The 11,527-nt window shown below is 33.4% G+C and overlaps 1 protein-coding gene across 1 annotated transcript; it reads right to left on the minus strand.

Annotated features, from left to right (window-relative positions):
- Positions 1-2,824: 2,824 nt before the first annotated feature.
- LOC146910998 (cullin-1-like) lies at positions 2,825-9,818 on the minus strand. The gene is made up of 20 exons (XM_085723683.1): positions 9,703-9,818; positions 9,156-9,291; positions 8,685-8,784; positions 8,375-8,560; positions 8,188-8,235; positions 7,906-8,109; positions 7,114-7,191; positions 6,739-6,828; positions 6,268-6,348; positions 6,117-6,176; positions 5,449-5,482; positions 5,273-5,358; positions 4,705-4,854; positions 4,568-4,623; positions 4,366-4,486; positions 4,098-4,259; positions 3,864-4,007; positions 3,563-3,781; positions 3,293-3,460; positions 2,825-3,151 (listed from the first exon to the last, which is right to left on the minus strand). The coding sequence occupies exons 2-20, from the start codon at positions 9,284-9,286 to the stop codon at positions 3,050-3,052; spliced, it is 2,220 nt and encodes a 739-aa protein (XP_085579809.1). The 5' UTR covers positions 9,287-9,291; positions 9,703-9,818; the 3' UTR covers positions 2,825-3,049.
- Between the last annotated feature and the right edge of the window lie 1,709 nt (positions 9,819-11,527).

Genomic DNA, 11,527 nt, shown 5'->3' on the forward strand with positions numbered 1-11,527 from the left:
CTGTTTGTTTTAGATTTTTTTAAAAAAAAATTATTATTTTTCTTAAAAAAAATCACTTTTTTTTATTTTTAAGTGTTTGTTTAGGATTTTTTAAAAAAATTATTTTATCAAAAAAATCTATTTTGATCCTGAAATGAAAAACTATTATGATTGGATTTTCCCAAAATCTATTTTTTTCAAAAACAAGGAGGTAACACATGTACATGTTAAAACTCTTTTTTTTAAGAAAATAGATTTTTATGGGTAGTAGGCAAACAAATATAACTTCTGATTTTTTTTTTTTAAATCTCTAAAAATTAATCTCTAGATTCTTTAATACAAAATCTACTTTTTTTAAAGCTAAAACAAACGTACCCAAAATCTCAAAAAATTAATCTCTAAATTATTGAATATTAAATCATTTCTTTTATAGTCCGTGACAAACAGGTTCTTTGTCAAAGTGCTTTTAAGAAGTTACAACATATGTAATTTGACCCCTTGTTTTCAACTAACAGCTTCATTTAAAGGAGTGATATTTGTACAATTCTTTGGTACAAGTTTAATGACAACTTTGGTTTTCTATCATTTGATTGGTCAATAATAATAGAGAGAGAAAAATAAAGAGAAAGAATAAGAAAATAATGTGAGTATGAGAAGTTTTATCTCCTTTGATTGGTCAAGAATAATAGAGAGAGAGAAAGAAAGAGGAAGAATAAGAAAATAATGTGAGTATGAGAGAGAAAGTTGTCAAAAAATTGTTAGAAAATGGTTGTACAAATATAATTTCTCAATATTTATTGGCAATTTGTCAAAGCAATTATACTTTTTCAGTTTATATAAAAACACTTTAAAAAGTCTCTTTCTCACAAAATAGAGTCGTTTCTAAAAAATTTACGCCATATATTGTCAAAAAAAAAAAAATTACGGCGTATTCAAACTCTGGAATTAAATAAAAGTTTAAACAAATTAATTTCAAAGAACTTCGAAAAGAAATTAAAAAACTGTGCTAACAATACACACTTTCTAACATATACTAATCCTCTATCACTTTTTCTTTTTGACGCAATAATCCTCTATCATTTAGAATTTATATAATCATTCTAAATTAATATTTAATACAAGTCTTGCATGATTTAATATGATTTAAATTTCATTTAGAATTTATATAATCATTCTAAATTAATATTTAATACAAGTCTTGCATGATTTAATATGATCAAATTTCAACTAGAAAAGCAAAAGCATATTAAAGTGTATCGAAGTGTGTTATTAAACCAATTACAAATGGTCTTTGTGAGTATGGACAATGCATAAAATATGCAAGGTCTGGGGTTCGAACCCCGTCCAAAAAAAAAAAAAACCAATTACAATTGTCAGTTAAAAATGGTTAAACCTTGCCATTCACGCCTTTGCCATTTGAATTTAGTCTAAAATTCCACGACCGATAGTAAACAACTTTTGTAATCTTCAATGAGAAGTTTGATGGTCTTTCTTTTTTCTTCTTTTTTTTTAAAAAAAAAAGGTGTTGCTAACCCCTCAAGACGACAACTACTACCTCCGTCCTTTATTATATGACCCTTTCAAAAAAAATTGTCCCTTTTTATAAGACCTTTTGATATTTTCAAGTACATTAATTATTTCTTTACAAAATTACCCCTATTTTAAGACCCTTTTTATAAGACTCTGCATATTTTTTTGAAAAGCAATAAATTCTTTTTCCTTTGATAAAAGAACATCAATAAGTTTCCTTTGATAAAAAAAAAAGGTGAATGTTCATGTTCCAATTTTTTTGTGCCATGGCTTTTCCAACAAGTCTACATTCAATCCAAGAGATTCATTTACGTTCCTTTTTTGTTATGGGTACGATGATAAATTAATTTGGTGCATTATTCAGTAATAGTGGGTAATTAATATAGGAAAAATAATGAATTGTGATTTCAATTATTAGATGGACAAACATAAAATTGTCAACAAATTTAACACAATAATCTTAAAACCCGTTTTCTAAAAGGGTCTTGTAAAAAATTGTCAACAAATTTAACACAATAATCTTAAAACCCGTTTTCTAAAAGGGTCTTGTAAAATAAGGTACGGAGGTAGTATAATAAAACAAAGTGTAAACGTTTCCGAGAAATAAATTATTTTCAACATGACCATAACACTGTTAATTAAACAAGCAACTTATTGACAAAACAAAATCTTGTTTTTTTTTTTTTTTGGTCAGGACAAAATCTTGTTTTTACTAATCTGAAAATATGCTATCGAAAAGGCATAAAAACAATTTATTTGATGCCATGAAAATCAAACCAGTGAAATTTTATTTTAGTAAAAAACTAGATTTTGTTTACAATTTTGGCAGTTTAAAAACTTTTAAAAATCTTATCCCATTTTTTAACTAGTCGACAATTATCAATCAGACTAAAATCACCAAAACAATTCATTCTAAAAAAATTTATTACCCAAAAAATAAAACCTTTTTTTTTAATCTTTTTTTAAAAAAAATTGTATTAAAATTGTCAAAAAATTAAAACCTCAACTAAAATATATATATATGAGTGAGAGGGGGGAGAGGAGAAAGGAGAGATCACCAAACAAAGTCTATAACAATTCTGAGAAGCGTTGTGTAAAAGTTCAATCAGCCTTATGAGGAGTGCGGGAAAGAAATTGCATGTGTCACACTTTGGTTTTTAGTTTTGACATATGGTTGTCATTGGATTAACTTAAATTAACGGTTAACGGGTGAGATTTGGTGAAAATCATTAGGTTTACAACTGGTGTATCAATCTATATTGACACTTGTTTAATCTTCCATTATGGACACATAAAAACTAGATAACGATACCGATTTGATTGTATGGACACAAATAAAATTGTAATAACTTGTATCTCCTCATGTCTGCTTCATCCAAAAAAAACTCCTCATGTATGCAAAACAATTTTCTACTAGTACTAAGAAAGTATCTGACTAGTCATTTACAGCATTATGTAACCAGGGAATTCTCAAATGTACTTCCATAAGAATCAAATGTACTTCCTCAACTCTTACCACACTGTACAATAGTACCTTTACCTATGCCAGATACCTGAAGGTGTTTGGATTTTCTTTGTCCCTCTCCAGGTAGTCCCTAGTGATGAGATCTTCAATCCGCTTCTTTATTGCTTTGATGTCAGGCTATGAATCCAATACAGATAATTAAAAATTAAAATGTGAATAAAATCACTTAGCTAAACCAAAATTTATACAGCAATTAAGGTACTTTCCACACCAAAACTCATTTACATTAACAATAAATTAACTCAGCCAAGTTTTTACCTTGAACATGCGCCCCAACTGCTCAACACACTCCAAAACCAATTGTTGATGGCCCAAAACTTTCCTACTCTTCATGATGCGCACAATTGCTGCATCAATAGCATATCGCCTATCTTTGTCAACGTCTTCAATAACCTTCTTCCTTTCATCAACAGGCGGTAGAGGGATCTATGGTCAACAAAGATTCAGATTTTTATTAACAGGGAAAAAGAATTGAGAACCTGGCTAGCTAAGTTCTAAATCTTATGAGGGTTGAAAGTAAATACAAACCTTTATCCTTCTCATTTTATCAGTAAATTTGGAATTGAACTCAAAGCTGTCATTTGGGGATATTGTTCTAGTATTAGGCTCCTTAGCAAGTATCTTATACTTTGCACAAGATAGAGAATGAAGCAATCTAACTAGGTCTTCATTAGTCAAATTCAGCTGAGTCATAATCTCTGAATAACTCAGCTTATCCGCAGTGTTGAATAGTAGCAGGGCAGCAGCCTGTAGAAGAAAATTTACAATTATTTCAGTGTCACAATAGTCAGCATAACAGAAGAGGATAAGTCTCAAGGAAGGGAATTACCTGATAGGTTGAGACAATTAACTCGATGGTTTTTGGCTCAAACTTGCCAATGATGTTGCAAGTTCCCAGTGAGTAAATCCAGGTAAGTTTTCTATGTTTTGTCTTTGTTTCATAAAAGCCCTTAAAAACTTCCACACACTTGACCTGAAACAATTAATGTGTTAAATAAGATTTTTCTTCAACAGAGAACACTAGTAGAAATTTAAATAACTACAATCGGAAATATGCTCCTACCATCTCCGAAGGGAGGTTAAGATCAAAAGACTTGTAGCTAGGCCAAAACCCAGTGGTAAGAACAGTAACTGTCAGGTCAATTCCTGGATGTACATCTGAGTTTTCACTAAGATATTCCTGAAACTTCAGCTGATTGTCCCTAGCCAATGTCAAGTCAACCACCTGAAATTGCATATTTAAAGTATATCAACAAATTCTATAATTGAAAAAATAAAATGTATGTCCAAGAGTTAGTTAGTTAGTTAGCCTGGAAACAAAGTCAACTTACCATTCCCTCCATCTTTGATGTGAACTGGCCACCACATTGCTGCTTTAACTTTGTCAAAATACACTTCTCATGTTCATCATTAGCACTCCTGTCGAAAAGTAATCTTCGGGCAAGCTTCTTCCTGTAGATATAAAATTCATCAGAAGAAGTTCACAGAATAATATGAAACCCAAACCATGCAAGAAGAGTTTGAAAATCTGACCTGTAAAATTCTGCAAAGAGATCCTTGTCACTGATATATGCAAGCAGCTTCACTACCTGTCGAATTTGAACAACTTAGGCAACAAAAGCATGCTAATGCAAAATGTGACGAAGGAAACCTAAACGGTCAAAAGTTACCTTCTCAAGTGTTTCTTCAATGGCTTCATCGCTCATCTTCTCACTTCCACCCTTTTTAAGGATATTATCACAGAATGAAGATAATAGTTCTGCACTGGAACTACCAGCAACAGTTTTATTGCAAAATACCTCAAACGCTTCCTTTAATGCCTGGAAAAAATTGATAGATTCAGACAAAAGACATGATTTACTGAAAACAATCAATGTGGCCAAATCAAAACCTAGTTATGTTCCTGCCCCTTCTTTCCCAGGCCATCCCTCAGTAAATGATTCCTTTTTACAGTTTTTGTAGCCAACTTTTCGCCCTTCCACATTCTTCCCTAGGTACCCTATTCTTCCTCCAACCATCTACCCATCAATTTGAGGCACATTAATTTGGGTTACCAATTGGACCATAGTGAGTGAGGGGCCAAAAATATATATACTGCAAACCGTTCTATTATATTTGGGTTACCAATTGGACCATAGTGAGTGAGGGGCCAAAAAAATATATACTACAAACCGTTCTATTATTTAGTATGTTGTCCAACGGGAATAGCTCAATAACGTGTTCATTGCCTCAACATACCTTGTGGAAAAGGGTGTGATTCATAAAACAATTATTGACATATGCCATATACTTGTCGTGAAGCTCAATGAATTTTCTGATAAGGACCTGCAATTTCACATGATTAACCTTCAGACCTTTTCTAGCTATTGTAATAAATAACAAAATAAAAAAATAAAATCAGGTGCAGGGACTTTCTTGATCCTGAAAGCCAGAACCGCTTGTAGTTTTCTGCAAAGAATAAAAAATAAAACTTGTCAGCCATCAGCAATTAGAAACTATCAACAAAGTGAAGCAAATTTAAATGCACCAGTGTCGGTAGAAGGCAAAACCACAAAAATTAGATAATAACATTTTGATATATCAACAGTGAAATGAATCATGCCAACTTTTAAGATACAGATTTCTATCTTGATTTAAGAATTGTGTATATATATATATGAACTTTTGTACTATTGTATGTTATGTCATGCATATTATAGCACGTTGTGTCCTACAATCATTAAAATTTGTGGTATCCCTATTTCGCTGGCATATAATATCCATGGCAAACTCATATTTGTACTTCCTAGCATCAATGAAGGCAAAACATATAACTAAACTGAAGCGCATTTGGCAGATGGCATGGCAAACATTATGTGGCAATTAAAAAAATCTGCCACAGCTCCGCCATTTGACAACACTTGATCAGAATCACAAAAAACTGAGAGCGCAGACTTATGGCATGGATGTTTTAACGTAATACATAACCAATGATCTATCAGATAACACCATGGTAATCAGTCCACTAAACACCGAGTTGAAGGTACTGTGAAACAGAGGATACAATACTAAAACAGTGAGAATATTCAGGGATGTATTAAACCTGATTGCTAGCACTTTCTTCCGCCAGTTGAACCAAAGCTGTACCCTCGTCCGTAATATGCTGCAATCAGACAATCATCATGATACATCATTTCAAGAAGACAAAAAAACAAAGGCTAAATCTAAACAAATAGCATTGGGCAATGACATACCTGCTTGAATACATTGGCAACCGGATCCAGTCCTTTGGGTATTTTATGGTACAGTCTATACATCCTAGACAGATCATCCACCTAAGACAAAGCAATTCGAGATAGTGAACCAAATATGCATAGATAAAATGATTAAGTGCCATTTGGGTAGGAATGCCAAATAATTGTTTTAACAATTTTGATTTTGTGTGGGAATCAAAATGTAGAATGGCATTTCAAACCAGGGATATTTTAAAAAATCTACAAAGTTCCACGTGTTAACTCTATATTTTGTAGGTTCATTTTAGGGATAAGATTAAAAATTTACAATAGCTCACCATCCAATGTTTGCTTTGGAACTCAAAACATTATGGCATTGTATTTAAGGCAAGATGACAAAAACAAAGGCATTTTTTTACTTTCATGGAATGGAAAAACTTAGCTTAAACTGAGTGAAGACCGTCAAACAGAAAAGTCAAATGAGTCAAATACCTTATCATCTCTAAGCAAGGCACGGCAGCCTGAGTGCTCCTTCTCAAGTAGCTGATTTGCACGGTTTACCAGCAACTCATGTTGCACTTTCTATTAAAATGAAAAGAAAAAATAATAAGAAGAAAAAATAATAAGAATTGTGTTTTATACAGAGTTTGTCCACCAAAAAAAAAAAAAAAAAAACAAAGGGGAGTCTGTTTCAAAGTATAGAACCATATTTCCAAGAATGGTATTCTTGGGAACACTATTCAGATATTTAAAACCTTATAGAAGTTTTTTAACATTACTAAAGGAAGGGAAGTTGAGAACTTATCATCCTTCATCCAATAAAATTCGTAAATGAAAACAAGACAAAAATATAAGAGTTACATTTACCTCAACCAGTTTCTGCTCAGTGGTAGAGTGCAGGTAGTGAGACACTCTATCTCTCTCTCGTCTCAAGCAATCCTCAGCCTGTGCAATTACATGGATAAAAATTGTTAACACACTGGCAACTGTACCCCTTGCTTTACACAATATTCATATTTTTTATATTTAACCATATAAATCAAAAAATAAGAGAAAGATTATTTTAAATTATGAAAGTGATATGTAAGAATTAAAATTAAAATAAAATTATATATATATGTGTGTGTGTGCCTTTGAAATTGAGTTCAAAGGATATCTAGTGTACCAACACTTCAAATTGAAAGCATGTTTGGTGTTTCGACATGTGCTGGTGTCGGTGCCAGACAGTGAAACATGTGGTTTCATTCAATCACTACCATTTTCCAAAAATATTATGTCCACATATTCTCAAAGAATATTATTTGTCTATGCGGAAGTGCCGTGCACAATGTCCATTTCTGTGAATCATGGATGGATACACACCCACAATGTATACCACTTTTACATTTATATCAAATCAAATTTTGGCGTTTGGCCATATCATTAAGTTATTTTTCAAAATCATTTGTTTGAAATTAAGATGTGGTGAAACCTCTTTGAAATCAATGTTACTATTCACTAAATTTAAAGAATATTTAACAAAAAATAATAAAATGAGAGTCATGTGACGCATCAAAATAGTAGATTAGAAGTCAAAGTGAGGATAAAATTATATATATATATATATATATATATATATATATATATATATATAGGTTGGTATCCATCCAAATACATCACCTTAAGCATGTAATCTGGGCATGAGTCAGACTCGATCCAGATTGTAGCCTTGCTTTTGTAGTAATCTGCAGTATCTTCAAGCATGTGTGCCTCGAAATCTGTTTCATAAAGCACCATTTCACCCATACCAATCTCAACAAATATGTCCAGAACATTTTTCAACAATGATCTATCAATCTGCTCGCCCTCGCGTTCTTTGTCAATCTGTAACATGAATCAGCGTTATTTCATAGAGATCATCAAAATACGGTGTATCATCACAGTGTAGAGCCATGGACTTACAAGAACAATCACAGCCTTCATAGCATTGCCTCGTACCTCCATGTAAACCTGCATTTAATGAAATTGGGTGCTTTCAACTTAAATTAACAGTGCATTGAGTATTGATTGAGGCAGACAAAAGTATTGCACATAGACATTAATAAGATTATACTCAGTATAGAATATTGGTAAGAGATCCATAACTAACCAAATCGCGGAAGGCAGAAAGCCCAACTGCATTGAGAGGGGGCAGGGAACGTCGAGCAACGAAGTAGCGATCGAGATAATGGAAGAAGCGTGAAAGCCACCTAACCAAGACCTTGTGGTTTAACCATCTCTGAACAAGCTCCCTCAGCATGAACTCGTCATGCTTATCTCTTACAGCAGACAAAACCTAAAAACAAAATAAGTTAGAAAAAAACACAGTAAAAAGCACAGTAAGTCACATATAACAAAAGGAATCCAGACAAATGTTATAAATGAAGCAAGAAAAACATAAACAGTGGAGGTTTCCCTACCGTAGATCTAATGTATTCATCAAAAACCTCCTTGTACTTGTCATAAAGCTGTTGCGAATAATCAAGTGGTGGCTTCTGAGTACACATATTATAGATGGTTCTGTGATGGTTGACTTAAGGATAAACCAACAACAAAATACAAAACTAATCAATTATCCAGAACAATCAGCATAATCCAAAGCTAATCAACAAAATGCAAAAAACCTAATCAATAATCCAAAACAATCAACATAACCCAGAGCTAATCAACAAAATGCAAAACTAATCATTAGTCCAAAACAACCAACAAAATCCAAAGCTAATAAACAAAATCCAAAAGTAATCATTAATCCAAAGCAATCAAACATAATCCAAAGCTAATCAACAAATCCAAAACAATCAACAAATCAAAAGCTAATCAACAAAATCCAAAACTAATCATTAATACAAGAGAGTAAAAACAGTGACTGAAATTCAATGATAAAAGGATACGTGTACAGCATCATATATTCCTCAGAAGTGAACTGAGTTTCTGGTAATCCTTCGAGAATTCTCTTCAATTTCTTAATCCCATTCTCCATATAGGCCCAACCTTGATCAAAATCAATGACTTTCCGGTCCATTGTTGCTGCATCAATATCAAAAACATTAGGTTTTGTCTATTAAATACAAATGCAACATTAAGAATAAAAAATATTATCAGAATCAATATCAAGAAACATTAGGTTTTGTCGATTACATACATATGAACGTAGGTTGAACGAATAACACTGAAAGAACGAAAGAAAACAAGTAAACAGCGAATACCTAAGGAATTTCAATACCTAAACCCTAAACCAAATATTAAACCCTAACATCACAAAAATAATCGGTACGATTCCGAACAATGCTCGTTACGATTATATCAAACAATGATAATGATACGAAAACAGCGATTAATAAACCCTAAACCCTAAAAAGATTGACGACAGGAGAGATAATAACAACGATAAAGAAATGATCGAGAATGAAAGGTTAGATGAGAAAGGGGAATACAAACCCTGGCAGAGCGATGAAGAAAGAGACGATCGATGAAGATATGGTCTCGAAAGCGAAAGGGTTTTGAAGAATGGCGGTGAAAGTTCGTTTGGTTCTTTCTCTCTATTTTCTACTCGTGGCTCGTTTTGGTTGGGTTAGTCAGATATATATAGTGGACTCGACGAGTTCAACAGGACTTGTTTACGCATGATTTACGATTATTTTGTTGGGTTTTTATTATTTATTTTTTTAAGATTTACTTTTCTCACCTTATGCCCTTCCCCGCACGCCCTATTTTTTTTCAAAATTACCCTCGGAGCATTTCGGATTTTATAATCCGGAGTTCACAGTACACAAAACTAAAACATATTTGCATTTCAATGTGGTTTTTATCATTGGTTTTCAATAAATCATTATATATGTATGTATAAAAGGCAATTAACTTAAATATTATATCAAAAAATGATTATATGTATATGTATATATATATATATATATATATATATCATTATACCAAAAAAGAGTTGAATTTATATCATTGCACATTTCACTTAATGATATACATTTCAACTAAACTAATGATATATATCTAATCTATGGCGCCGAAAGATCAATGGAGGTATCATCATTTTCAGCCTTCACACTATGACCAGGACCAACCCTCTCATCGGGATCAAGATTTTCAATAATGTACAATTCTTCATCATCTTCTACCACCGCTTGACCCGCCGCCCGACTTAACTCATTACAATATACCATCCTGCTGGCATATCTATCAGGCCAGCTGTCTGCATCCTCTCGATGGTGTTGTCTCCATAGGTTGCAAGTGGGAGGAATCGGACAATCATCCTTCAATTTCAATGCCATAAAATGGTTGTCATTCACATATGCTAGACAGATCAATGAAGAGATACTTGGCGGCGACGGTGGACCACATAGAGGAAAACAAGTTGTCGAGCGCCCTAACCCAATGGACAACACAACAACCGCTTGGTTGAATTTCTGTGCGATGAGGAAACTCATATCCGGCATTGTCATCCATTTATCCCGTGGTGCATTGTCAGTACTGGCGTAGAATATAGCGTCTAAGACCTCTTTATACCGCCTATCATCATTAATCATCCTCCGATAGCGGGCATTTTCTACACCGATAAGCTCTTTGTAAAGGTTGTACCGAACTAATGTGTGATCATCAACAGTCAAATTACGTATGACCGCAACTGCTCGGAACCCACAATGGCCATCACTGGGTACATCCATAACATTTTCAATAAAGCCATGCATCCAAATTGGGATTTGGTCTTTGTGTGGTATGTGGACTTCAACGGGTGTTGGCTTCTTCGGATTTTTTGGAATTGACTTAGGAGGAGTAAGAGACATGTTGCTTTTCTGTGCACTTTTTCTACTCGTCCCTGTTCACCGTGTCTGTGAACCCTGTGTTTCTTGCTCCTGGGAGTCAACAATCTCCCATAGGGAAGGGGACCGCCTTGTCGATCGAATGCTTTGCTTATCTTTCTTTAGAACTCCTTTGGTGGTGACTTTATTTGGCGGTGGACGCATAAAGGTGGTTTCCGGTAAAACAAATTGTCGAAATTGTTCTTTCAAATGCACCTTCATGTTGTAATCGGCGTCCTTGAACCAGGCCTACAATGTGTAAAAAACTGTCATTTTGGTTGTTGATGGAAAACAGTCAGAAACATGCATTCTGTTACCACTACTGATACCGTCCGGATTTAATATTCCGAAATTTAATCCGGATTATAAAATCCGGAACTTCCCGATACACCCTTTGCATGAACCTTAAATGCACTTGCATAGGGCGTAAATGCTACCTCTCCGGATTATAT

Source organism: Medicago sativa, chromosome 7 (genome assembly GCF_051527215.1).
Source record: "Medicago sativa cultivar Bolivia chromosome 7, Bolivia_mono, whole genome shotgun sequence".
NCBI lineage: Eukaryota > Viridiplantae > Streptophyta > Magnoliopsida > Fabales > Fabaceae > Medicago > Medicago sativa.